The sequence below is a fragment of the Anabrus simplex genome, chromosome 2 (assembly GCF_040414725.1).
Source record: "Anabrus simplex isolate iqAnaSimp1 chromosome 2, ASM4041472v1, whole genome shotgun sequence".
Lineage (NCBI taxonomy): Eukaryota > Metazoa > Arthropoda > Insecta > Orthoptera > Tettigoniidae > Anabrus > Anabrus simplex.
In genome coordinates this window covers 727,992,797-728,019,272 of record NC_090266.1, presented here as the reverse complement: position 1 = coordinate 728,019,272, position 26,476 = coordinate 727,992,797, and the positions used below count along the sequence as shown (strand labels likewise).

Below are 26,476 nucleotides of genomic sequence, written 5' to 3'. Positions count from 1 at the left end.
AGACCTTAGATGTATCAGACAGTTCACAAGTTAGTGTAATATTCCAGTTCTGCTTAAAACAAGGTCCCACAGAAAGATTCATCGGATTTTATGATATTTCAATTGATAAGACTGCATCAGGCATATCAGAATTGTTGAAATTTTACGAATGTGGGGAGTGATTGATGAAGTCGTATGTCAACATATGACTGGTGCTCCACAATGGTAGGAAGGCATGGGGGTGTTCAGCATTACGTTAAGCAAGCTTGTCCAAGGGCAATATTTCTACACTGTTATGCCCACAAGTTAAACCACATTCTTCTCCACTGCTCCAAAACAATAAGATCAGTTAGGCTCTTCATTTATAATCTGACAGCATTTCATTCATTTTTTAGTAGATCCTAAAAAAAAGCTCATCTTCTGGAACCCAAAGGATTCAGACTTCCACAAGCATGCGCTACCACCCATTGGAGCTTTCATTCGAGAGCAGCTTGCACAATATTTTCTGACTATGATGATCTAAGACAGGTTTTTGAAGATAGTGCAGAGAATGATGAGGGTTGGGACAGCGAGTCGTATAATCCAGCTGTTGGGTTACTTGCTGTACACAAGAAGGCCCAATTCATTTATTTGCTCTGTCTCTATAGAGAAAATTTTATTTATGCAGACCATCTCTTTGCTCTACTGCAACACAAAAGCATCTGATGTAATTCTGTGCAATAATGAAGTTAGAAAACCACTGGTATCCTCAAGAACATGCGATCAGAAAATACAGTATCCTCTTGCGTTGTAAAATGTTGCAAAATAAATAACGAGATAAAGGTAGATGACAGGACATTCCAAACGCTCAAAATATTAAAATATGAAGTTCTTGACAACTTAATTATGCAAATGGAAATACAGTTTGGCGATTTTGAAAGCATCCAATTTGTTGAGTTGTTGGATTCAACTTTGTTCATAGTTTACGAAGAGAGCTTCCCTGCTATTAAACTGAACAGTCTTATGAACAATTACCCCTTTTCTTAATAGGGAAAGGTTGGAAAATAAGTTGATTAACATTTATTCCGATATAGAAAAACATTTGTCCCCTCAAAAATTTTACATTATATTGTCCTCAATGACTTCGAACCAGTGTATGTGGAAGTGTCGAAATTGATTCGTTTAACATTAACATTTCATGTGACCACAGCTTCATCTGAAAGAGTACGAGCACTCTGAAGAGGATAAAAAGATACTCGTGTAATTCAATGAACAATGAAAGACTCAGCAGTCTTAGTACCATTTCTATCGAGAAAATGCTTGTGAAGGAATTGACGAGTGATCAAGTATTGAAAGACCATATGACTGACCATTTTGCAACCAAGAAAACTTGTCGTTTGGAACTACTCTACAAGAAACTTGAAGGTATGATTTTCTGCATACCCATTAACTAACAGCTTCGCCACTGCAATAAAGTTTGCTGCCCTACCATCGGCCCTCACACAAAAGCTGCTGATAACATAGGCTTTTGAAGAACTATAAAACTGAGATACCATAGCTTCCTAAGATTTTCCACAGTGAATCCTGATGTATGTTATAAAAAGCTTTCTTGAAATCTATATAATTAAGATTAGCTGGCTTTTTTGAACTCAACGCACTGCTCAATGTTACGCAGCGTGAAGATTTGTTCAGACCAGAAGCAGCCATGATGAAACCAAGCCGAATGTAACAAAAACTTTTCAGTCTGTCAAACACACTTGAAATAAGGGAAATTCCTCTCCATTTGTTGCTATCACAGATTGCCCTTCTTTGGGATCTTTATAATAACATCATTCCGCCATCTTTACGTATGCATTGTAAGCGCCAGCACTCATTTAACAATCTAGTTAGCTGTATTACAAGATGATCTGTACCGTGATATATGTTTTGTGGACTGACCTCACGTGTACACATCATACTACTAGTTAATTATAGATGAAACTACGTCATTTTACCGACAAAGTGCAATCGTAATATTTTAAAATAAATATTGAATTTTAGATTAATTATTTATTTTAATAACATGACTTTCAAGTTGTAAACTTGTAAAATGTATCTAAATGACTATCAAGTCATACACATGTAAGTAACATTTATCTATTATATGGATATCCATTTCAGGTGATTTAGTATATTTTAACTATAAGGTCCAACATGTCATCACTTTATATGTCTTTGTAAACTCCCTATGGCTGATGATGGCAATAACTTTGCCGAAACCAGTACCATGAAATAAATGACTGGTGATTTAAGAATCTGTCACATAATTTAGTATTGAATAGGTGGATCGTTATATTCCATTTCATTACTTTGTGAATCAAGATTCAATGCGGACCATATAATGAAATTCTTGACGCTGAAGAATACCTACTGGCTGCCGTCTTAGCCGATCAGCTGACTCCCCCGCCCTCATTACATCAGTTCTATCACCCGTATCTTCTGGAAGGAACTGCTATCGTATACATATGCACCACCTGCCTTAACCAGTAGGTCGAACTGAGAATGCCATTCAACGTGGATGCCCAAGCACATTACTTTTTACCAGACAGAGCTGGTTCTCTGGTCCACCAAGCTGAACAGTTCCTCAGGCGAGAGATACAGAGAAACATAACATGTGTCACGCATTCTGCATTGTTCTATTCTTCGGGTTTATCGACGGGAGTTGGGGAGTCATCGACACCAGGAAGGCAATACTCTGCTTTCTATGCGACAGTATTACAAGGTTTCGAACACCAATAATTCAGTTCTTCTATGCATCTGAACACTTCTTAATAGTAATGCATTATGGAAATCTGAGTGTGTCTGGGACTCATTACTTTGTGTATTGAATAACAATTTTCCATGGTCTTGTTTCTCAGGTTCCTATTTACCTTCATTCCCCATCTTATCCTCAACTTTGTAAATATTTGTTATCGATTTAGATAAGCAAGATCCCTTGGATACCTTTTATTGTATTAGAATTTAAAATTTTTACCATTATGTTGATTGACTGTTCGTATATAATCTTCCTGTTAGTTGATTTGAACATTCCCCACTGGACATACCTTCTGATTAGAACTGGTATTTAAACCTCATTCTGTTGTATTTCGATAGTCATTCATCTGGGTATTTTCACTAAATTCAACTATTTTTTTCTTTGTCAATATTGTTAAATAGTTCGCCTATTTACTTGCCTAATTTAAAGTTGTATCCCTTATTTATGGTCAAAATACATCCTTCATGGAATACTTGTTTGTGAGCTTCCCATTAGATATGTAGAGAGATGTTAATGTTATTGGCTTTCATCCCACCAACTACTTTTACAGTGTTCAGGGACACTGAGGTGCCGGATTTTTGTCTCACAGGAGTTCTTTTGTCTGTCAGGTCAACAGCCCAGAGGCTGGTTGGATCCTCAAATAGCACCACCAAAGGTTATGCAGTTATAAGGAAATGCCAAAAACCAATGGCAGCACCAAAATGAGGCGTACTAGGCAAGATGAGGAGTGAGGTATTTTGCCACTGCTTTCCTCACTGGGTCAGAAAGTACTACTGCAGCACGACTGACCCTGTGAGCAGCACTTTTCGTAACACTCAGATGCACTAGTTGTGCTCTGAATGTCATTACTCAACACTACCCATACCCAAGCAACTTCCGTATTGTCACAGCCATGGATGTTGACTGGGACTCCAGTGGAAGCTACTCTTTACTCTGGCCTATGCCAAGAGGTGGATGCAAAAGTACTGTATCCATCAAGAAATGACAGCAAGCAGGGAGTTTTTATGTGGCAGTAAATCTACTGACACGAGGCTGATGTATTTGAGCACCTTCAAATAACACTGGACTAAGCCAGGATCAAACCTGCTAAGCTCGGGTCAGAAGGCCAACACCTCAACCATCTGAGCCACTGGTTAGGTCGAGTACTTAACCTTAAATTGAGGCTTACCCATTTCTGACTGACCATAAAATCACTTTGGGGTTCTAGAGAAACCAATAATCTTGAAACTCAGATGTGAGAATTTTCTGCAATTGTAAGGATATTTGTTATGTCCTGCTGGTCAGGAAATGTATGAAGTCAATATACTGGAGTAAATGTAACAGTTATCACTGAAAGTGTTGCTCCCCTTAACTTTATTCACGTTAGCCGTATTCAACAATCTCAGAACCCTCTAATATCTTTGGGCCTATGAATTTGATATTCCACTGTGCATGCTTATGTAAAGTCTTTCTAAATAAAAATTCCCTTTTATTGTTGTATCAGCCTCACAGAAACTGCATGTGAGGCACATGCTTTATACCGCCACTCTACTGAACCAAGACGCACACTAACGTCTACCTGCTCATACACTCCCGTTACTTTTAGAACCGCTTTCACATTAGGTTCCAAACAATTTCTGCACTTTCCACTGCCTTTGTTATTGTGTGCCTACCTTGTTGAATGGTCGTGTACCCTTGTACATGGTATTTTATTATTGTATTCCTGCCTTCATTACCCTGTCTCAATTGTGGAACTCTTAACTCCTTAAATAACTTGTTACAGATCTCCACCAGCCTTCAAGAATTTCCCCTGGGATCTGGTCTATGCCAGCACCTTTATTGTTCCCCACAGCATTGATCACATCAAGCGAGTTGGCCATGCTGTTAGGGTCACGCAGCTGTGAGCTTGCATTCGGGAGAATCCCACCATTGGCAGTTCTGAAAATTATTTTCCATGGTTTCCCATTCTTACACCAGGCAAATGCTAGGGCTGTATCTTAATTAAGGGCCACGATCGCTACCTTCCCAACACTAGCCCTTTCCCAGCCTTCCGTCACCAAAAACCTTCAGTGTGTTAGTGCAACGTTAAACAAGTTAAGAAAAAAGTGTTGATCGCGTGCCTGACTTAGTTTTCAATCATTCACAACTCAATGTTCAATGGAGCAGTCCTATCAGCAGTGTTGAAGTCACGGGTCGTACCTGGAGCTGGTGGTTCAAAGTCTCCTTGAAATGCCGCACCCATCTAGCCTCCTGCTCTTTAGCAACAAGGATTTTGCCAACATTGTTCTCAATGGGAACGTGTGAACTGCTTCTTTGGTTGGTTAATTTACAAACAATACGATACATCTTAGTGTCATTCCAATCTGCTGCCTCTTGTGCCTCAGCCCCCTTGTGTTCAAGCAGTGCCTCTTGACCTGGTGTTCCAAGTCGCGGTAATCTTCCGCTACTGCTGTCCTTGTGAGTAATGGATTTGCTTGGTCCCTCCCACATTTTACAGACCTGTAATCGTCATTGAGTTTCCAGTTGCCATCTTCAATCCATCGCTCACTATCCGTGCCTCACCTTTGACTGACAGCTTCCTCTGCGCTTTCAACAATGGCTTGCTTGCAGTGCGTCCAGAGACCTTTGATGTCCACAGTATCCTGAAGATGTGGCTGAAAATGACTTGATTAGTTAGAGTAGGAACTGTGTAACAATGACAGGGTCTTTCATTTGCCCAATGGCGAATAGTATGCAAGAACTATAATGCATCAGGTCAAGGGTTCAAACCCCCAAGCCAAGGCTGAATGTGGCTGTCCTTCAAGGCTTCCTGTTGTTCACTTCAGCCAATATTGGGATTATACATCCACGTTGCACGGAACAGACTTAACTTTTGCCCTAACAGGTTTATTCAAAAGGGCAGTAGGGTCTAGAAATCTTTCTGAAATATGGAAGTGATATTAATGAAATTGTGCACACTGCAACTATCAATTATCCACACTGCAATTATTCTGTTTCCATAAATGACCAGTATAGTGCTTCTCCCAAGTCTCTCCACACATTTACACACATAACTATCGAGGCTTCATCGAGGATGAGCCTGAGACAAACTCTTAATAAAAACAATTTGTTGCAATTTTTTTGCAAATCGACTGTTCAACTTTTCGTTTCACTTCAGCATACACTCCATAAATATGTCTTTCATGTTTTCTTTTTACATTTCGATTTGAAGAAGAGGCCATGAAATGCAACATAACTGTGGGTCACTACCCTCCAGCACAGCGCAAAAAGTTAACATCTCATCCCACAAATTATGAGCGCTCCAACTAGGTAATTTACCTAATTCTGAGAGCTGAGTCACAAATTTAGCCTTACACTGTACTTCAAAATGACAGCCATCATTAAAAATACTCAGGAGAGATGAACTGCTGTTTAACAAATTTTCATACAAAGATTTAAAAAAATGTAACTACCTTTTAATATATTCCACAGATTGAAACCATGTGTGCAAGTACATTTTCCTATGAGATATATTCCTTCAAAGTGTCAATGATTGTCCTAATAAGAGTATCATTCCATTTGCTTTATCAAGAAAGCTACTACTACCACCACCTATAAATACATCCTGGTTTGCTTTGTCACATATTGTTCAGAAAAAAAGTCATGGAAACACATCCTCCCTGCCTGTGCGTCTGAAGTCTAAAAAGCAACTACACAATTGGCTTTCCTTGTAGGCACTCCTTAATCTCAGCATACACTGCTTCACCATAGCAAGGTACATATTCATGTCTCAATGCAGTTGCCTTGGGAGATCTCCAATCCTGGCATGTACCTGAATTGAAATAAATTAGCAAAAATGACTTAAGCACAAGATCTCTATCATGCAACAATAAATTAATACTGGGCACTTAAGTTTAATGTATTTAGTTTACAAACATTTTACTTTCATGTTAATTTAAGTCTTCAGTAAAGTGTAAACAGGAATGTCCTTGTTAAATTGATTTCTTAGTTTTTGAGAATTTGATTAAATTAAATACATTATATACCTTAAAATACGGTACTTTGACAAGTACTCCCAAAAAATAGGATGGTCCACTTTGTGAAGACTATGTTCATCTCAAAAAAACATCTTCACCGTCTCTTCAACAAAAGCACATTTTCTTTTTCCTTTCTTTCAGATTTTGCACTTTTTACTTTATCTTGCATAGTTTGGATGGTGACTTCCTGCTTTACTCCATGTTGCTCTTCTGATTTATTGTTAAAACATTCTTCAGTACCGACTTGTGCCCGACTTTTGACGTGCTTGTCTTAAGTGTCCTCTTACCATTCCATATGCAGGTAACACACTTTACACATTGAAATTTCATCATCACCGAACCTTCCTGTTTATAATTTTTTGCCCACTGCTTTATAGACTTTTTTTAAATCTAGACATCTTAGCATTTGTTGATTTGACCTAAGCAAAGGAAATGAAAAGGACAGTAAAGCAACTTGCTGCAGGAGGGATTACCTTCCACATTCCAGAACTCGTCGCCATAAGACCTACCTGTGTCAGTATGACGTAAGGCAAATAGCAAAAACATTCCAGAACTGTAGCCAAGCCGTCAAATTCTTCAGCTGAAGTCTCCAGAAGAAAAGAAGGATGTTTGAAAAAAAAATATTGGGAATTCCTAATTTAGTATAATTTTTGTATTATGAGTCAATATTCTGTTTGTTGAATTTTCAAAACACATTAAAAATTGGTTTACAGGTTGTAAAAAATGAAAAAACGAGAGTACAAGCCTTTATGAGCATTTCACGCTTTATCGCATTTGCAAAGAACCAACACCCCTATTTATTATTCATTTATCACCTTCAGAATTCAATCTTTAACAAAAAATAAGTCTTCCTCTCCAGGCATCGCAAGCGTATGATTCAAGGCCAGGGCGATTGACCTATCTAAGGCATTTGATTGGGGAGATCATGGAAGACTAGTGGAAAAAATGAGTGCAATTGGACTAGAAAAAAGAGTGACTGAATAGGTGGCTATATTTCTAGAAAATAGAACTCTGAGAATTAGAGTACGTAAAGCTTTATCTGACCCTGTAATTATTAAGAGGGGAATTCCTCAAGGCAGTATTATTGGACCTATATGTTTTCTTATATATATCAATGATGTGTAAAGAAGTGGAATCAGAGATAAGGCTGTTTGCAGATGATGTTATTCTGTACAGAGTAATCAATAAGTACAAGATTGTGAGCGGCTGCAGAGTGACCTCGACAGTGTTGCGAGATGAACGGTGGGCAATGGTATGACGATAAACAGGGTTAAAAACCAGGTTGCGAGTTTCACAAATAGGAAAAGTCCTCTCAGTTTTAATTACTGCATTGATGGGGTGAAAGTTCCTTTTGGGGATCATTGTAAGTACCTAGGTGTTAATATAAGAAAAGAACTTCAATGGGGTAATCACATAAATATGATTGTTAATAAAGGGTACAGAGCTCTGCACATGGTTATGAGGGTATTTAGGGGTTGTAGTAAGGATGTAAAGGAGAAGGCATACAAGTCTCTGGTAAGACCCCAACGAGAGTATGATTCCAGTGTATGGGACCCTCACCAGGATTACTTGATTCAAGAACTGGAAAAAATCCAAAGAAAAGCAGCTCGATTTGTTCTGGGTGATTTCCGACAAAAGAGTAGCGTTACAAAAATCATTTAAGAAAAGGCTAGGAAAACAACAGATAGGGAATCTGCCACCTGGGCGACTGCCCTAAATGCAGATCAGTAATGATTGATTGAAACTGATTGATTGAATGACTTGAAAAGTCCCAACCCACTATTTTTCTGTATTAAAAGTTTTTCACTTCATACTTGCTACCAGTATCAATACACTGACATACTTCAACATACGAGCGCAAGTCAATAAGTATCTGACCGAGCTCTATGGCTGTAGTCGCTTAAGTGCGACCAGTATCCAATATTCGGGAGATTGCGGGTCCGAACCCCACTGTCGGCAGCCCTGAAGATGGTTTTCCGTGGTTTCCCATTTTCACAAGGCTGTACCTTAATTAAGGCCATGGCCGCTTCCTTCCCAGTCCTGGCCCTTTCCTGTCCCATCGTCACCATAAGACCTATCAGTGTCGGTGCGACGTAAATCCAATAGCAAAGAAAAGTTTCTGCGATCAATTTTTATAATTAAAAAAAGGAGTACACACATTTTATTGATATTTTTCAACATAGTCACCCTACTATTCAATGCACCTGGTCCATGGTTTCACAAGCTTTCCGATACCCTCTGCAAAGAAAGGTTCTCGGCTGCGCAGCAAGCCACGTATGCACCGTTTCCTTCACCTTTTGATCAGAGGTGAATAGACGGCCTCTTAGAGCATTTTTAAGTGGACCAAACAGATGGTAATCCGGCGGGGCGAGATCGAGTGTATGCAGGATGCTGGAACAACCCCGAAACGCAGCATGAAGAGTTTGAACGGTGTGGGCAGCGGTATGTGGACACGCATTGTCATGCAACAAAAGAACTCCTTCCGACCTCTGCGTTTGTTACAAATTGCAGGTTTCAGATTTTTTACCAGGATATCACTGTAACGTTCACAGTTTCCCCCTTTTCCTGATAACATTCCAGGATTGGCCCTTGAGAGTCCCAAAATACTGAGCATCACTTTTCCTGCAGAAGTTTGACTTTTGAATTTCTTTTTGACTGGGGAGCCGGGACGCTTCCATTCCATGCTCTGACGTTTGCTCTCTGGTTCAAAGTGGTGAACCCATGTTTCACCTCCAGTAATGATCAGTTTCAGAAACATTTCACATTCGTTGGCATGACAGTCCAGTAGGTGCCGACAGATTCTCACATGATTGCTTCTGCTCTTCATGGAGTTATTTTGGAACCCATTTCGAACAGACTTGGTGAAAGTTAAGCCTGTTATGCAAGATTTCATATGCAGAACGACGGCTAATGTGCATATGGTTTGCCACGTTATCAACAGGGTCTCTTCTATTATTCAGGATCATATCACGGACCTGTTCAATATTGGCATCTGTTACGGCTGCAGATAGATGCCCGGATCTTTCCTCACCCCTCACGCCCGTGCAACCTGTTTTGGACTGTTCAATCCACTGGTAAACACTTCGCTGTGGCAAAACATTGTCCCCTATTGTGCCGAAAGTCTTCTATGAATTTCCGCTCTTGGTACACCCTCAGACTAAAAAAAGGATTCCGGAACGCTGTTCTTCCTTGGTACAAACAGAGTGGCATGGCTATCTTTACGTCGCAACAGCGCAAGCTGTACTGATCTGATAATGCTGAAACCTACCACAGATATAGACAACGGTGCCATCTAGCGGCTGGTTAGCACACAACGCCATAGAGCCACCCTAAAGACACTTAAGAGCAAAATTGCAGAAACTTATTGACTGGCCTACGTAGCTGGTGTATAGAAGCTTTTTTGTTTTGATCACCTTTTTAATGACATTCACCTCCGAGATATGCACACTGAAAAGAAATGTACCGGTAATAGTTATAAAAAGATACAGGGTCCAATTGGAGCATACTGTATACTTTGTAATTCTGTCAATGAATACATTTTATGTATGTACATGTTTCTAGAAACTTAAACAGCAGCAATTAACACCACTGTATCCATTGAGTATGTATTATGACAAGTGTGCCATTCGAATGGCAGAGCAGACCAAACCTCTTGACGGTTTGTCTTCACTTCCTGCCTTGCCTCCATTGCACTTTTCTGCTTTTCACACAATTCGTATTATAATACTGGCACTGGAAATTCCGTATTCTGAGTTACGGCCATTTGTGCATTCTGTATAATCGACCACATCCACAGAATAAAGGCGGTTGTCCTGTTGCCATTCCCTGTGGATTTAGAGTGTGGCATAAAGGCGGTAGTCCAGAGTGCTTTTAGGACGAAAGAGCGCATATGGGACATCCGCATTTTTTCTTCGAAGTAATTTCTCCACGGGAAGAAAGAGTCAATTTACATTCGCCTTTTGCCTACATTATTGGAGTACGATAATGAAGTGTGCTTATTACTATGAAAGTTATTATAGTTTCCTGTGTTATGGGAATATGAAGGACCTGCATTATCGCATGCACATTAGCGTGAAAACAACAACAGTGAAATATTGTAAGCCACAAGAAGTGAAAAGTTACGTGAGACTTCAGTGTTTGAATGTACACAAAATGAATAGTTTTTCCCGTAATAGCCTACATTTTGTCACTGACTATGCTTTATGAAGTTATGCCCAAATCACCAACTTCGATGTATAGACTGAAGTAATACTAACTTCAACTAATTAAAATTTGATCCCATTAACGTATGCTGTATTCTTAGTAATATTTTAATCATCGTTATTACTGTTTTAGTGCTATTTATTAACAAACTTAACTCCTAAACTTCCACTAAAAATACCGCATATTGCTAACGGAAGAAAAAAGAATTCTCATGTGAAGAGACACTGGACGGCATGCGTTCACATGAGAAACCTGTGGATGAAGAGCATTTGGAAGACTTGCAGGATGACATTACATCAGACTTCTCTGACTTGAATCCAAAGGCAGCGAAAGTAGTGGGCTTTCTGTACAGACAGTTTGATTTTTTGTACCCACAACATTATGCCAATTATAATTATTAATATTATTATTATCATCATCATAAAGTTTCTTTTATTGATTTCAGAATGTCAAAATAACTCATCGAGGCATGTGATTTATCTGCAACCAACGGAAAAGTAAGAGGAGTAGTAGTATATCGCGGGAGAAAAAGGATCCAAGACCTCTCAAGTTGGAAAAGAAATAGTGCTAAAAGCAGCAGGTTGATTGGGGCATCTTATATAAATCAGTGAAGGGTGGGAAGTCCCAGCACGCACACTTAAGCCTCCGTGTGTGTAGAATGAAATATGCCGAGAAATTAACCGAAGAGTAACGGAAAAATATATTTGACGCCTTTTGGAAGGAGTCTAGTTCTTGGGACCAGAAATGTCAGATGATAAGAACCTTGGCAAAGGAAATTCAAAAAAATAGACATAGAACTCAAAGAAATGGGTAGTTCTACAGAGAGAAGAAAGATGACAAAACTACACACTGGAAAGGTTCGACACACTCGCGCGCGCAAGTGGACAGTATTAATTCAACCATTGAAAGGAAAAAGTCTCACCAACTTTGAGATCGCTATACCACGTGATTGGGCTCAGTTCATTAGAACGTGCCAGGTAAAGAAGTCGCTAGTACATGAAATGCAATGTAGCAATTTCAAAACTTTCACATTTTTGAACTGAAACATCTGGATCCCCTTTCACAAATCGCAAGAAATCTACTACTGGTGAAATGTTCCTAATCTCAGAAGTTGTATGGCTTAAAGTTTCAGCTGACAAACCTGGAATTATCGCCTACAAGACATCCTTCAACGACACCTGTTTTCAAGAAATTGATATCAGAAGACATCGTAGAAATGCTCTCCTGTTACAAAAGGAAATTCCGACCGCACGAAGCGGACCCAAACACATTAGTTCAGCAAATTACATGGACCTGCAAACCTTAACTAAGTGGATTCCAGGGCATTACAGTGCATTTTACAGTGACCTCCCTCATGGACAAGACGACGAATATCCTAATGATGAGTGATCTCTACAGATATAAATTGAAATTCTCTGGAGAACATTTCATTTGAGGAAAAAGTAATTTACAATAACTTACAATAATTATCTTAAGCAGAACTTCAGCGACAAAATTAATGTATAAAAAAAAAAAACTTGTGAAAATGGTCTTAATGTGAGTGAATTATAACATTGTGCGAGTTGTATATTGTTTTTCTTGTTTGTTTAGCTACAGAACAGGTATAAATTGACATTACACACAGTTATTTACGTTTTAACTGAGCCAAAACTGTCCTCACTTTAGCAACGTACACTGACTGACAGAGCAAATGCAACACCAAGAAAGAGTGGTTCGAAAGGGATGAAAGTTGGGGAAAAAACAGAGACGGCACGGACGAATAATTGATGTTATTTCAAACCGATATGCAGGTTACACAATGCGCACGGCATCGACTCAGTAGGATGTAGGACCACCGCGAGCGGCGATGCACGCAGAAACACGTCGAGGTACAGAGTCAATAAGAGTGCGGATGGTGTCCTGAGGGATGGTTCTCCATTCTCTGTCAACCATTTGCCACAGTTAGTCGTCCGTACGAGGCTGGGGCAGAGTTTGCAAACGGCGTCCAACGAGATCCCACACGTGTTCGATTGGTGAGAGATCCGGAGAGTACGCTGGCCGCGGAAGCATCTGTACACCTCGTAGAGCCTGTTGGGAGATGCGAGCAGTGTGTGGGCGGGTATTATCCTGCTGAAACAGAGCATTGGGCAGCCCCTGAAGGTACGGGAGTGCCACCGGCCGCAGCACATGCTGCACGTAGCGGTGACGTGGAATCATACGCAATAGCGCCCCAAACCATGATGCCGCGTTGTCTAGCGGTAGGGCGCTCCACAGTTACGGCCGGATTTGACCTTTCTCCACGCCGACGCCACACTCGTCTGCGGTGACTATCACTGACAGAACAGAAGCGTGACTCATCGGAGAACACGACGTTCCGCCATTCCCTCATCCAAGTCGCTCTAGCCCGGCACCATGCCAGGCGTGCACGTCTATGCTGTGGAGTCAATGGTAGTCTTCTGAGCGGACGCCGGGAGTGCAGGCCTCCTTCAACCAATCGACGGGAAATTGTTCTGGTCGATATTGGAACAGCCAGGGTGTCTTGCACATGCTGAAGAATGGCGGTTGACGTGGCGTGCGGGGCTGCCACCGCTTGGCGGCGGATGCGCCGATCCTCGCGTGCTGACGTCACTCGGGCTGCGCCTGGACCCCTCGCACGTGCCACATGTCCCTGCGCCAACCATCTTCACCACAGGCGTTGCACCGTGGACACATCCCTATGGGTATCGGCTGCGATTTGACGAAGCGACCAACCTGCCCTTCTCAGCCCGATCACCATACCCCTCGTAAAGTCGTCTGTCTGCTGGAAATGCCTCCGTTGACGGCGGCCTGGCATTCTTAGCTATACACGTGTCCTGTGGCACACGACAACACGTTCTACAATGACTGCCGGCTGAGAAATCACGGTACGAAGTGGGCCATTCGCCAACGCCGTGTCCCATTTATCGTTCGCTACGTGCGCAGCACAGCGGCGCATTTCACATCATGAGCATACCTCAGTGACGTCAGTCTACCCTGCAATTGGCATAAAGTTCTGACCACTCCTTCTTGGTGTTGGATTTGCTCTGTCAGTCAGTGTATATACTCTCCGCTGCCCCTCTTCTGAGTTTCATTAATATTTGCATCTCAATTACTTCCCTGAGAATCACAGGCCAAGGTTATGGCCTATATCAAAAGGAAGGAAACATTTGGAGCATTATCTTTCATATTATAATGGAACTATCCAAACAAGTATTGGGATGCGAGTGCAGAATGAGAGAAGATGGAGGTTATAGCTCAAAACTTTGGTGATGACTGCAACAAACACATGGGTGGGGCTGATAAAAGAGACCTGTGGTCATTTCACAGTCATATCAGAAGTCTAAGAAATTGTGGCACAGAATTTTCATGGTCCTTAAAACAGCATTAACTCCAATTCGTACTGTTAACTGAATGGTAGCATATGGTTATCCATGGCATAATCATTAAATTTACAGTAAATAGCATCAAAAAACAATGGTCATGAACAAGTCCTGAATCAGAAAGAGCAAGAAGCTCAAGCTATAAGGAGGGGAAGTTTTCAGTTCCCAATACCGGGGCTCACTCACCAGTGTGTTTCCAGTAGGGGAAGAAAAGAGTTCTACACATCTAAGGAAACTGTTTTGCCCATATTCAAAGTGTTATTTAATATACCGGTACTTGTGTATGATCGAGAAATTTAAGATAGGTAATATTTAAAAAATCTAAAGTGAATACTTGACTATATTAAACATCTGCCCAGAAGAGTGACAATATCTACTTCTATGGTATGGGGAAAAATATTTGTTTTCTACACTTTTCTGCGTATGTTTACTGACAAATTCTCAGTCCAATGATGAATTACTTATTTTGTCCAAAAATATATTTGCCAATTCCAGTTACAATTTATGCCCAGCACATGCTATAAAACTGTAAAAGATTACTCTAAAAGATGTGTTTCTAGAAATTCGAGACAGAGTTAATGGAGTTATAGTCGTTTTACAAAAGACTTACCTCAAGGGCCTCCTTGGTGATGGGTGTTCTCTCGAGAATAGAGATGACTTCCACCACCGCGCCCATGTCCAGCACCTGAACAGAGCAAGGCAAATTTTAGTACGCCCTGCAATGCCTATGAGGAACTTTCACAAACAATGACAAATGTAAAAATACCAGTTTTCAATTGACATCTAAACCACACCCATATCCACCACGGTAACAGATTATATCAAGCAAGGTTCACATGCATTAGAGCACCGAGTCTCATTGTAATACCATAATAGACACTGTGCATTAAACTGAAATAAGAGACTAAAATTATGAAAAATAATTGGGTCTGGAACGGTTAGCACTATATATTTCAAATGGTTTAGCAAGTCTTGATTCTCAAAAGGAAGCGCACTATTCACAGTGTATTGTATTTTTGAGGGATGATTAGTACAGAAACTTATTCATCAAGTGCAAATATTTTTTGAATGAGACGTTCCATGGCCGGAACAGTCACTTGAACATACGCCACTGGGGCACACATGAAGGACTTTGTATACTAGAAATCCTGCACACACTTGGGAGAAGCTAGTAACTAGTGATGGTCAGTCAGACAAGGTCTAGAAATTTCTAGACCAGCGTAGGTACTATTTCTCGAGAGAAATTTTGAGAGTGGTGTCCCCGCATTGTGCGTTGAAGAGCGTGTCATAGGCCTACAGGTAGATGGAGCTGAATGTTTTTTGTGCAGAGTATACAAATAGCCAACCACGCGCCTACTCCATTCCGTAAATATGTGTCAAGAAGAGGTTAGGGTGTTAATTTCTTTCATTTATACCAAGATCTATTTTGACACAGCATAAAATAATTATAAAAGACACATTCTGGCATTGCATGCAGCCGTAAGTACCAAACGACTACACTAAGTACAGAAACCGATGGCTAATGTGGGTACACATACCTCGATAATAGAAGCGTGCATTATTCAAACTCGAGACAAGACAAGATGCGCCTTGCTGCATATGCAACCACCATTACGCATGAGTGGAATGTGTAATTTAAAATGCTTGAATTTGCTCCAATTCTTTCGACAGGTAGGTGTACATCGTTATCAGACCCCACATTCAATATCATATGACCACTGCTTGTGTTTACCGATATTTTGGTGACGAAGGAAATAATTCCTTACAATGTTATAGATTATTCGCGTCATAATTAGGTACATCGATATATGATGGTGCAATGTGTAATTGTGTCTAACCGTTGCCATAAGACCTATCTGTGTCGGTGCGACTTAAAGCAACTAGCAAAAAAAAAAAAAAAAAAATTGTGTAGTTGCACGCGACAGCTTGAAGAATGTGTCCGAAACGCAACGTAAGTCGTGGATATCGGTTATTTTGAAGAGATGTCACATAGCACACCCCGCTGTGTTGCTTGTTCAAAAGAAGTAAAAATATGTCTGTAGAAATACTTCTGGGATGATCCGGCACTTCAAAACGCATATCAATGAAGAGGAATCATCGCAGAACACCCCCGGCCCGGCCTGCATTCACAAGAAGCCACCCTGTCGACAACGACTGCGAGGTATCCAGGTAGATGTACATCCTATCTACAATTAACAAATTATACAGGTTATTCAGCCAAGAAGTCCACCTGAAATAACTCCTGAACAGTTTAAAATACTGACATTCTGTTTTCACTTTCGTTAATGGTATTAAGGAGTTCATTTTTGCTATTTGCTTTATGTCGCACTGACACAGAAAGGTCTTATGGCGACGATGGAACAGGAACGGCCCTAGGAGGGGAAGGAAGTGGCCGTGGCCTTAAGCATTTGCTGAGTGTGAAAATGGGAAACCACGGAAAACCATCTTCAGGGCTGCCGACATTGGGATTTACGTCGCACCGACACAGAAAGGTCTTATGGCGACGATGGGACAGGAACGGCCCTAGGAGGGGAAGGAAGCGGCCGTGGCCTTAAGCAATTGCTTGGTGTGAAAATGGGAAACCACGGAAAACCATCTTCAGGGCTGCCGAAATTGGGATTTGAACCCTCTATCTCACGGATTCGAGCTCACAGCTGCGCGCCCTTAACCGCACGACCAACTCGCCCGGTAAGGAGCTCATAGTTCAAAGTTTAACATGAAGTGCTTTCCTAGGTTTTTGACAAAATTTATCGTCACACACATTTCCATATGAGAACTGCTGACGATATACTATGAAGCTTACGCTCGTAGTTTCTGGGACATTGCACAGGTCGCAGCACACGAGAATCGTCTTGAGAGCGCTGTCGATCATCCCTGCCGAAAGAATTGGAGCAAACTCGGGAATTTTAGACTACACGTTCCACTCGTGTAATGGTGGTTGCATATGTAGCAAAGCACATCATTCTTTCCCCGTCTCAAGTTTGAATAATGCACGTCTCTAGTATCCAAGTAGGTGTACATCCTATCCACAGTTATTTACAAATTATGCAGGGTTATTCACCTACGATGTCCACCCCAAATAAGTCTTGGAACAGTTTAAGAAACTGACATTCTGTTTTGACTTTCGTTAATGGTATTAAGGGGTTCATAGTTAAACATGCAGCACTTTTCCGGGCTTTTGACAAAATTTATTGGCTCACACGTTTCCACATTAGAATGTTATTTCACGCAATGGCTGCTGATGATATAGTATCAAGTTTATACTCGTAACTACTAGTACGTCGTACAGCTCGCACTACAGGAGAATCGGTCTCGAGATTCTCGCGAGAGTTTCGAGATCTGCGACGTCAGTCTCGAGGGTCTCGAGCGAGAGCGTTGCCCATCACTATGATGCGCCTTGCTGCACACACAACCACCATTACACATAACGATGGCCTAGAATGGATACCTTGTAACTCACGCAAACTATTTTGTAGGAGAGAGAGAGAACCATTTTCCTGGTTAGTTATTAAACTATATTACATTTTGTTGTGCTCTCAAATTATGAGTTTGTATTTCAGAATTTTCTAAAGAGGTTATTTTAACACTTTTTGGTAATTACAAGCACATTATGACATAAGGTTTTCTTATGTGTGCGTTATCTGAGTTACGTGGAATTCATTCTTAAATTCTTAGTTACGAGGTTTTCTTACATACACGCTGAGTTATATGGAATTCACTTTAATTCTTAGTTACGAGGTTCACTAGTTTTTGACATTTTCATCAATTTTTTTTCATTGATGTGGGTTTCATAAAAGAAACAAAAATTTTCCAAAATTGTTTATTCCACCACATAATACAATTACACAATATATTTTAGCTATGTAAAATCCAATCAACAGAATTCGTCACTACATGTCGCTACTGGAACGGTGTGGCAGGTTGTCATAGAAGTAGTGAATGTCTTTGGGCATCACAGATTTCAGCTCCTGAAGATGCTTAAACTATACAAAATCAATGGGTAACCGCGAGTTGTATAATGGAGGACGTTCAACACTTATCTGAAGGCTTCTTGTTCCCTTTGTTCCTTCTTGGGAGGTCTGAAAATTGATCCTGATGGTTCAGTTTTACTTGTACTGTGCAGTCAGGTTTATACTGGATACATCGTACGTCTGTTACGACAGTATCTCCCTTTTTTGTACCAGGTCTAATTGACGACAAAAGGTTGAGGTCGTTATACCTCTTGAAGAAAGTGTGATCAAGTTGTTCTACCTTGTATGGCTGGGGTTTAATTCGAGCCGTTTTACAAACCTTGACATACCCAGTTGGGGAGTAAATTTCTCTGCTCCTCGTCTTTTTTTCAATATTACTGTGAATGCTATCGCATTCCATTCGAGTATGGCCTTTCTCTAAATATTTTTGGATTATTGTCACCCCAGTTTTGTGCAAAATCAGGAATAATGCATTGGCCAATACTGAATTCCTATTCTGGCTTGTACAACCATCGCTGTACAAGATGACGTGTTTGACTATATCCAGATTGATTTCTTTTGAAATGAAGTGAGTAACTATCGTAGCAAATTCGTCTGCATTTACTCCCCCCTCACTTTCATCCCAGAGGTAGCAGTAACCTTCAAGATTTCAAATTATAAAATGTAAAGTTGTGAACTTTTAATTTCCTCCTATAATATAGAGCCGAAACTTTTAAGGGAGGGCATAGGAGAATTGCTTGAACATCCATGGTAATAATGGCAGTCCTCTCATCTGTTTCTTCTTTGTCCTTAGTCTTTTCTTCTCTTGCTGCATTTTTTCTTGTTAGATGGGCAACATGCTCCAGTTCACTCACATTGCCTTGTTCGTAACCACAACTCAAATTGCACTGATCTTTCTTAAGAGAGAAAATTCCGAAATTGTGAGCCTCAAACACTTCGCGGAATCTAAAACTAGATACAACTAAGTGTTCTTTCTCCTCATTTTTACAATACAACTGGTACTACCTGAAAAGCTGTGCTTTAAACTGCCAATGATGTTCGAGGTAAAGTTTGTTCGTGTCCTTTCGGCAATAGTGTGACTAGTTTGGGGAGATTATTGAAAAATTCAGTTATAAGTTTTTGTTCATTACTGATACATTTTCCCTTTCTAGTTGTTGATGTATCCTCAGTTTCTACATCTTCATTGTCCTGTTCATGTGTGTCGTTAATTACATTTTGGTCACCTTGTCCTTGTATCTTATTCTGGAATACCCAAATCCTTATCATCCATTCACCTACACATAGGGAGTTTTGGAACATTGTCTTACATACACGTATTTTTAGTAAGTTGTTTTGAGGTTTGAAATTATACAACAGAGAGGCATTTCTTCTGGATTTTGTACCAGATACTGCCCTTTGATGCACATCTTTCAAATCCACAAGATGTGTTTCAACCTTTCTTTGGTTCCAATCTAATGCTCAAAATTTTCTGAATATTTGTTGCCTTCTTTCGTCAGTCATATGTGTATATTTGAACTTGCTCTTTTGTTTTCCGTCACATGAACAGCGAGGTTGAATACTCCTTTCGGGTCTTTTGACATCAAACGCTGTTTTTCCCGTCTCAGACTTCCTCCATCCTCCGTATTCTTCTCCTTTCATTCTTTTAATTTAGTTTTTGGTAGCTGTCCATTTACTTTTGTCAGCTCTTCCTCGTTTGGCACGTTTTCGTCTTTGAGGCAATTCCTTACTATGGTTTACTCCATCATAACTGTCATCAAGATTGCTTTCACTTGAGGGTTTATAACTATTTTCTGGTAAATCTTCATTTTCTTTCTGATGGTCATCCAACTCAACATCACTCGACTGATGAATTGGTTCTTCACGATGATCAACTTCTTTTAAAATAGTACCGAGAAATCAAATTAAATGAATTATTCAATATAGTATGGTCTATTGATTCACTTCCTGGTTCCACTGGCAGAACTGAATCACTGAATATGACTGGCAGTGACAGAATATCTTCAAATATATTAACTGGATTAAAACCGAAATTACTATTGTTTAGTGATTACGAGTCATTAAGATTGAAAGGTTCCAATAATGAAAAGCCTTCTACTCCTCCAACAGTCTGAAGATTGTCTTTTGAAGTGTGGAGATAGGAAGCATCTCCTACATTTTGAGGCTGAATTTTCTGAAGGTAGTTACCACTTCCATTGGCTTCTGGGATAGTAAAGCTGTTTTCATTTCTGGGCTGAACTGAGTTTCATTCTTGACCTAGAATAACAGTTTAGGAATAGAAAAATTAAAAAAGCAATAACCCAATAACTTCCCTTGCTTATGCAGACAAACTCGCAACAGGGGAGTGGTTGTTTACCAATACATCCTGTGAAACTGTATGGATGAAAACTAACCTGTATCATCTTCAGAGTTATCGGCAATGATTTCGCTGTCTGCACAAATAGAACCAGTATTGTTTGATTCAGCAATTCTTTTACCATCCTGGTCCTTACGAATCTTAAGAGCCATCTTCACAAGCCTAGAACCCCTTTAGTCTGCTATCTGAAAAACTACCACCCACTATATTAAACATTTGACGACAACATAAAATTACTCTATTTAGTGTACTTTATCCGTAATTAAATAATTATCAACCTGTAATTCAATGCAGTACAAACTGACGAGCTCAAATGAATTCGCGAGTGCAAAAGTGAACATAATATTCTTTTATATGAACAATGGTATAACATGAAAACCATATGTAATATGATTTCCATACTTTATAGTTGAATATGCAGATATATGATGTACAAATGCCTAATAGCAACTTTTTTTGATCAAACCTCTCCTTTAGCAACAGGTTTTCCTTTCTCCTGAAAAGTAAGGATTTAGGAATGTGTACATTTTTCAACTCACCGATTCAAATACAAATGGGAAGACCACGTAAATCATTAATAAATCACAAGGGACCATAACATCAATGGCCAATTTATAAATGAAAAACTCTTAAGTCGGAGATACGAGTTTTTCATACTACACTTTTGCTTTGTAGCCTACATACGAGATTTTCCATGTTATAGCAGCAATTTAGATTTTTTTGAAAAAATGGGTTGTTACATGGGTTTTAGTTATTAAAATGAGCAATATACAGAAAACATTCTTACCTGAGTAAGTATCTAGCATGAAACAATGCCGATTTCTTCTAGAAGTTCAGTAGAATTTCGTATAAACAACTCGGTAAATGCTCGCAATATACGTGCCCTTCACACTCGACATGGCTACCACACTGAATACGAGGTTTGATTTTTCCCTGATAGAGGCCAGCACGATGGTAAAGTATTCTTTTTTCCTTTTCCAGGAACATAAGATACGAGGTTTTACATCCAAAAATGGAAAAAGTAATTTCTGAAAAATTTTGAGATACGAGGTTTTCATTCTAGGCCATCAATAAGTGGAACGTGTAATCTTAAATGCCCGAGTTTGCTCCAATTCTTTCAACAGGTAGGTGTACATCGTTATCGTTATTCAATATCATATGACCACTGCTTATGTTTACCGATATTTTGACGAAGGAAATAATTCTTTACAATGTTATAGAGTATTTGCATCATAATTAGGTTATTTGGTATATGACCGTGCAATGTGTAATTGTGTCTAATTGTACGTGACAACTAGAATACGTCCAAAATGCTAGTTGCTTTACGTCGCACCGACACAGATAGGTGTTATGGCGACGATGGCACAGGAAAGGGCTAGGAGTGGGAAGGAAGCGGCCGTGGCTTTAATTAAGGTACAGCCCCAGCATTTGCCTGGTGTGAAAATGGGAAACCACGGAAAACCATTTTCAGGGCTGCCGACAGTGGGATTCGAACCTACTATCTCCCGAATACTGGCCGCAAATAAGCGACTGCAGCTATCGAGCTCGGTCTTCCAAAATGCAACGTAAGTCGTGGATGTCTGATTTTGATGAGATACCACATAGCACAGCCCGCTGTGTTGTTTATTTAAAAAGTAAAATAAGGCAAAAGTAATACTTCTTTATTTGACAAAATATCTGACGAGACAAATGCTCATGTAGCAAGACAGTTGAGCAATCCTGACAAAAAGTGAAAGACGATTACAAATAGTTTGAGACTACACCTGATGAAATTAGGGCATACTTTGCGTTAGTTATACTAATGTCACAAGTGCGAAAATCAAGAATTCAGTTATACTGGAGTAAAAACAGGTGTAGAGACACTCCCATTTTTCGTGAAACCATGAGGAGGTGAAGATTCATTATAATTTCACTATTTTTACATTTTGTTGATGAACAAGTCAATAGTAGTAAACTCGGAAAGATTAGACCTATGATAAACACATTTCTGTTCCAAATTTTCCGACATTTACCTTCACAAGACATTGCTCTAGACGAAAGTCTAATGAAGTTCAGAGGCCGTCTTTCATATGTCCAGTGCAATAGGTCTTAACGATCAAGGTTGGGAATAAACATTTATAAAATTTGCAAATATAGTTTTGACTACTGTGTAACCTTCAAAATTTATGTAGGTGATGTAATGGATCCAAGTCTGCCAGCAAGTACGAACGTTGTGCTCAATATGTGTGAACCATTGTTAGGGCCAGGGCATACATTGTTTTCAGATAACTGGTATTCCTCCCCAGATTTATTCAAAAGGCTGCACGACAAGAAGACAAATGTAATTGGAACTGTTAGACAGAACCAAACAGACATGCCTCGCGATATCAGCAAAACTAAACTCAAACGTGGAGAGTATGAGACATGGCCTGCCAACAGTATATTATGTGGGAAGTGGAAACACAAATCAGGTGACATGACATGTGGCCTTGAATACCAGAAGGGGAATGGCTGGGGTTGACCTTCAGGATCAGGTGACAGATCTGTTCCCTGTCATGCGACGCACAGTAAAAGGATATAGAAAAACATTCTTTTACCTCCTAGACAGTCCACCTCCATAGCGTAATGGTTAGTGTTATTAGCTGACATCCTCGGGGGCCCGGGTTTGATTCCCAGTACAGCCAGATATTTAAGATTAGCAGGAGGGCTGGTATGTGGTTGGAATGGTACCTGCAGCTCACCTCCAATGGGGGTGTGCCTGAAAAGAGCTGCACCACCTCGGGACGAGGACACGAGTTCACTTCACCTCCTAGATATATGCATTTTCAAATCCTTCGTTGTGTACCACAATATCGCTGCTAACAAAAAGATGAGCTACACTGACTTCAGAACTAGCATTGCACAGCAGCTACTTGAAACTGTTCAGTTGCCAGAGTACTCTGTTCGAGGTCGACCTTCAGAGAGCACCACCCCTACCAGATTACAAGCTAAATCATGGGCACAATTTCCCATGCATATTCCCCCCAACAGAGAAAACAAAAGTCACGAAAAGGTGTGTTGTGTGCTACAGCTGGGGTAAGAGAAGTGAAAGTTGCTGGCCGTGCAAAAAAAGTGTGGTGTAGCACTTCACTTAGAAGAATGTTTTGAGGCGTACCACACTCGGCAGAAGCACTAGAAAAGCGGCATTGGTAAGCTTATTCCTTCGTTATTATGCATGCAAATTTTCAGAAAGGAATATTTACTGGTTGGTTTTGTACGATTTTTTAAATAATACTGTGCAGACGGCTGCCGTAGTGCAGGATTTAAATGTGTTTTCTCAGTGAACTGCTAGAGTATTTAAATCGGATGCAAATGGGTTAAGGAGTTCATAGTTCAACATGCAAAGCTTTCCTAGGCTTTTGACAAAATGTATTGGCACACACGTTTTCATATGAGAACTGCTTATGATATACGATCAAGCCTCACAGTACAGGAGAATCTGTTGCGAGAGCGTTGCCCATCACCCCGTTGAAAGAATTGCAGCAAACTCTGGTATTTTAGATTACACATGTTGTAACCAAGGTTGAAGTTTACAAAACACAACTTTTATTGCTTCACTTTATGATATTTACACAAATAACTGAAATTTATTTTGAAGCAAAAAGGAATATTGAATCTTGAGAAAAGTCTGTCTTTATACAATATGTACAGGTTTACAGTCTTTATATACACTTCTATCTTGAAAAGATAGTCTTTGTGAATTGACACGTTGATAGTCGAGAACTATCTGGCACACTAACATGAATGTCTTTGAGAGTCCTTGTTTGTTGAAGTGCCTGAATTCCTAAAAAGCAAGTTCAATTGATTGAAGAAATTCCACCTAGCGAAACTAAGGGAGCTTGCATAAATTAGGGGATGAAAATGGCTTGTAAAAGAATTACGGAACATAGGCAGTGGAAACAGGAAAGGGAGCGGTGACCAGAGGTGAAACCTCGTACTGCCAGAAATTCAGTCCACCTGGTCGAAGCACATTTTCAAGAGGAGTAGCCTCCGTGCTCGACGTAGGGTGTATTCTGGAGCTGGACACCGGGGCAAATGGGCCATTGAGCAGGCAGGGAGCTCCTATTTATAGTACACTCGATGGTCAGGCACGCGCACTGAGGGCTGCGCGTCGAAGCTAGCAGAATGATACACAGGCGCGCGTTCAGCTGGCTGGCGGAGCGAGAAAGGGAGCGCCGGACATACAACAACACATTCCATTCATGTGTAATGGTGGCTGCATATGTAGCAAAGCACATCTTTCTCCATCTCAAGTTCGAATAATGCACGCTTCTATTATCCAAGTAGGTGTAAATCGTATCTACAGTTGTTCATAAATTATACATGGTTATTCAGTTAAAATGTCCACCTCAAATAAGTTGCAAACAGTTTAAGATACCGACATTCTGTTTTCAATTTCGTTAAAGGTATTAAGGGGTTCAAAAGTTGATCCTGCAGTGAATTTTCAGGCTTATCGAATTTACACTCTTAGTTACTGGGACATTGTACAGATCGCAGCACAGGGGAATCGGTCTCGAGATTCTCACGAGTGTGTCAAGATCAGCGACGTCAGTCTCGAAAGTCTCTAGCGAGAGCGTTACCCATCACTTCCAGTAACATTAACTGCTGTAGCTCCAGGCAAAACTCAAGATCAAGCACAGGATATATTCTTGAACATCTAAATCTGTGGTCTGCGAGTCAATCGAGTCATTTCATAAAACCAGGGCATAAAAAGGTGAAGGATGAACAATTTTCTATGGTAAGCATGCTTAATCAGATTATGTAGAATCACATTACAAAATTATTGAATGTTCTGAAACTAATCCTATGAAATGAAATGGTATGGCTTTTAGTGGCGGGAGTGTCCGAGGACATGTTCAGCTTGCCAGGTACAGGTCTTTTGATTTGACGCTCGTAGGCGACCTGCGCATCATGATGCGGATGAAATGATGAAGACAACACACACACCCAGCCTGTGCCAGAGAAATGAACCAATGATGGTTAAAATTCCTGACCCTGCCAGGAATCGATCCTGGGAACCCTGTGACCGAAGGCCAGCATGCTAACCATTTAGCCATGGAGTCAGACAACTAGTTCTATAATGAGCATGATCTCAGTAGAAAAGATCTTCAGAACTAACTTTCAACAACATTTCTTAGCAACTATCATCTCAAGCCATTCTAATCTAAAAAGGAATGAGTAGGACAGAATAAAAATATACTTCAAGTTGAAGTAAATTTTGACATAAGATCAAATTTTGAGCCTGAGGTTTATAACAATCTCTTCTACATTTTATAGACAGACAAGAAATCAGCAACTTCCTGAAATACTATGTCTTTATGCACACAGTACCTATGTATATAATTGCAAACAAACCAACCCCACAGTACTACAGACCTGATGGGCCTTAGCCTACCAAGTGGCTGCTGCTCAGTCCAAAGGCGTTTACAAAATGAGGCAGGGTCAAAGTGATGAATCCTCTTGGCCGTTACTCTTGGTCTTCTAGACTGAAGTCACCATCTCACCATCAGATAGCTCCTCCTATGTAATCGCGTAGGCTGAGTGGACCTCAAACCAAACCCCAGTTCCGGGCAAAAATTTCCAACGTAGCTGCTCATTGAACCTAGGATTTCCAGGTCAGAGGCAGGCAAGCTACCCCTAGACCACGGGGCCGATGGATAATTTTTTTACAGAATCTGTTTCACACCGCACTGATACACACAGGCATTATGGCGACAATGGGATAGGAAAGCACTAGGAGTGGAGGGTAAAGGTGCTCTGGCCTTAAGGTACAGTTCCAGCATTTAACTGATGTAAATATGGAAAAC

General features: G+C 40.3%; 1 protein-coding gene across 3 annotated transcripts in view; it reads right to left on the bottom strand.

Moving 5' to 3' along the window:
* LOC136864407 (uncharacterized) overlaps window positions 1–26,476 on the bottom strand; it is a 190,072-nt gene that overhangs the window by 81,495 nt on the left and 82,101 nt on the right. For 2 of the 3 annotated variants that reach the window (XM_067141356.2, XM_067141357.2), the window contains exon 2: window positions 14,938–15,012. In XM_067141356.2, the coding sequence (XP_066997457.1) occupies window positions 14,938–15,012 (75 nt within the window). Of the gene's footprint in view, window positions 1–14,937; window positions 15,013–20,688; window positions 20,820–26,476 lie in introns of those variants that run through there. The other variant, XM_067141355.2, reaches the window with a different exon arrangement.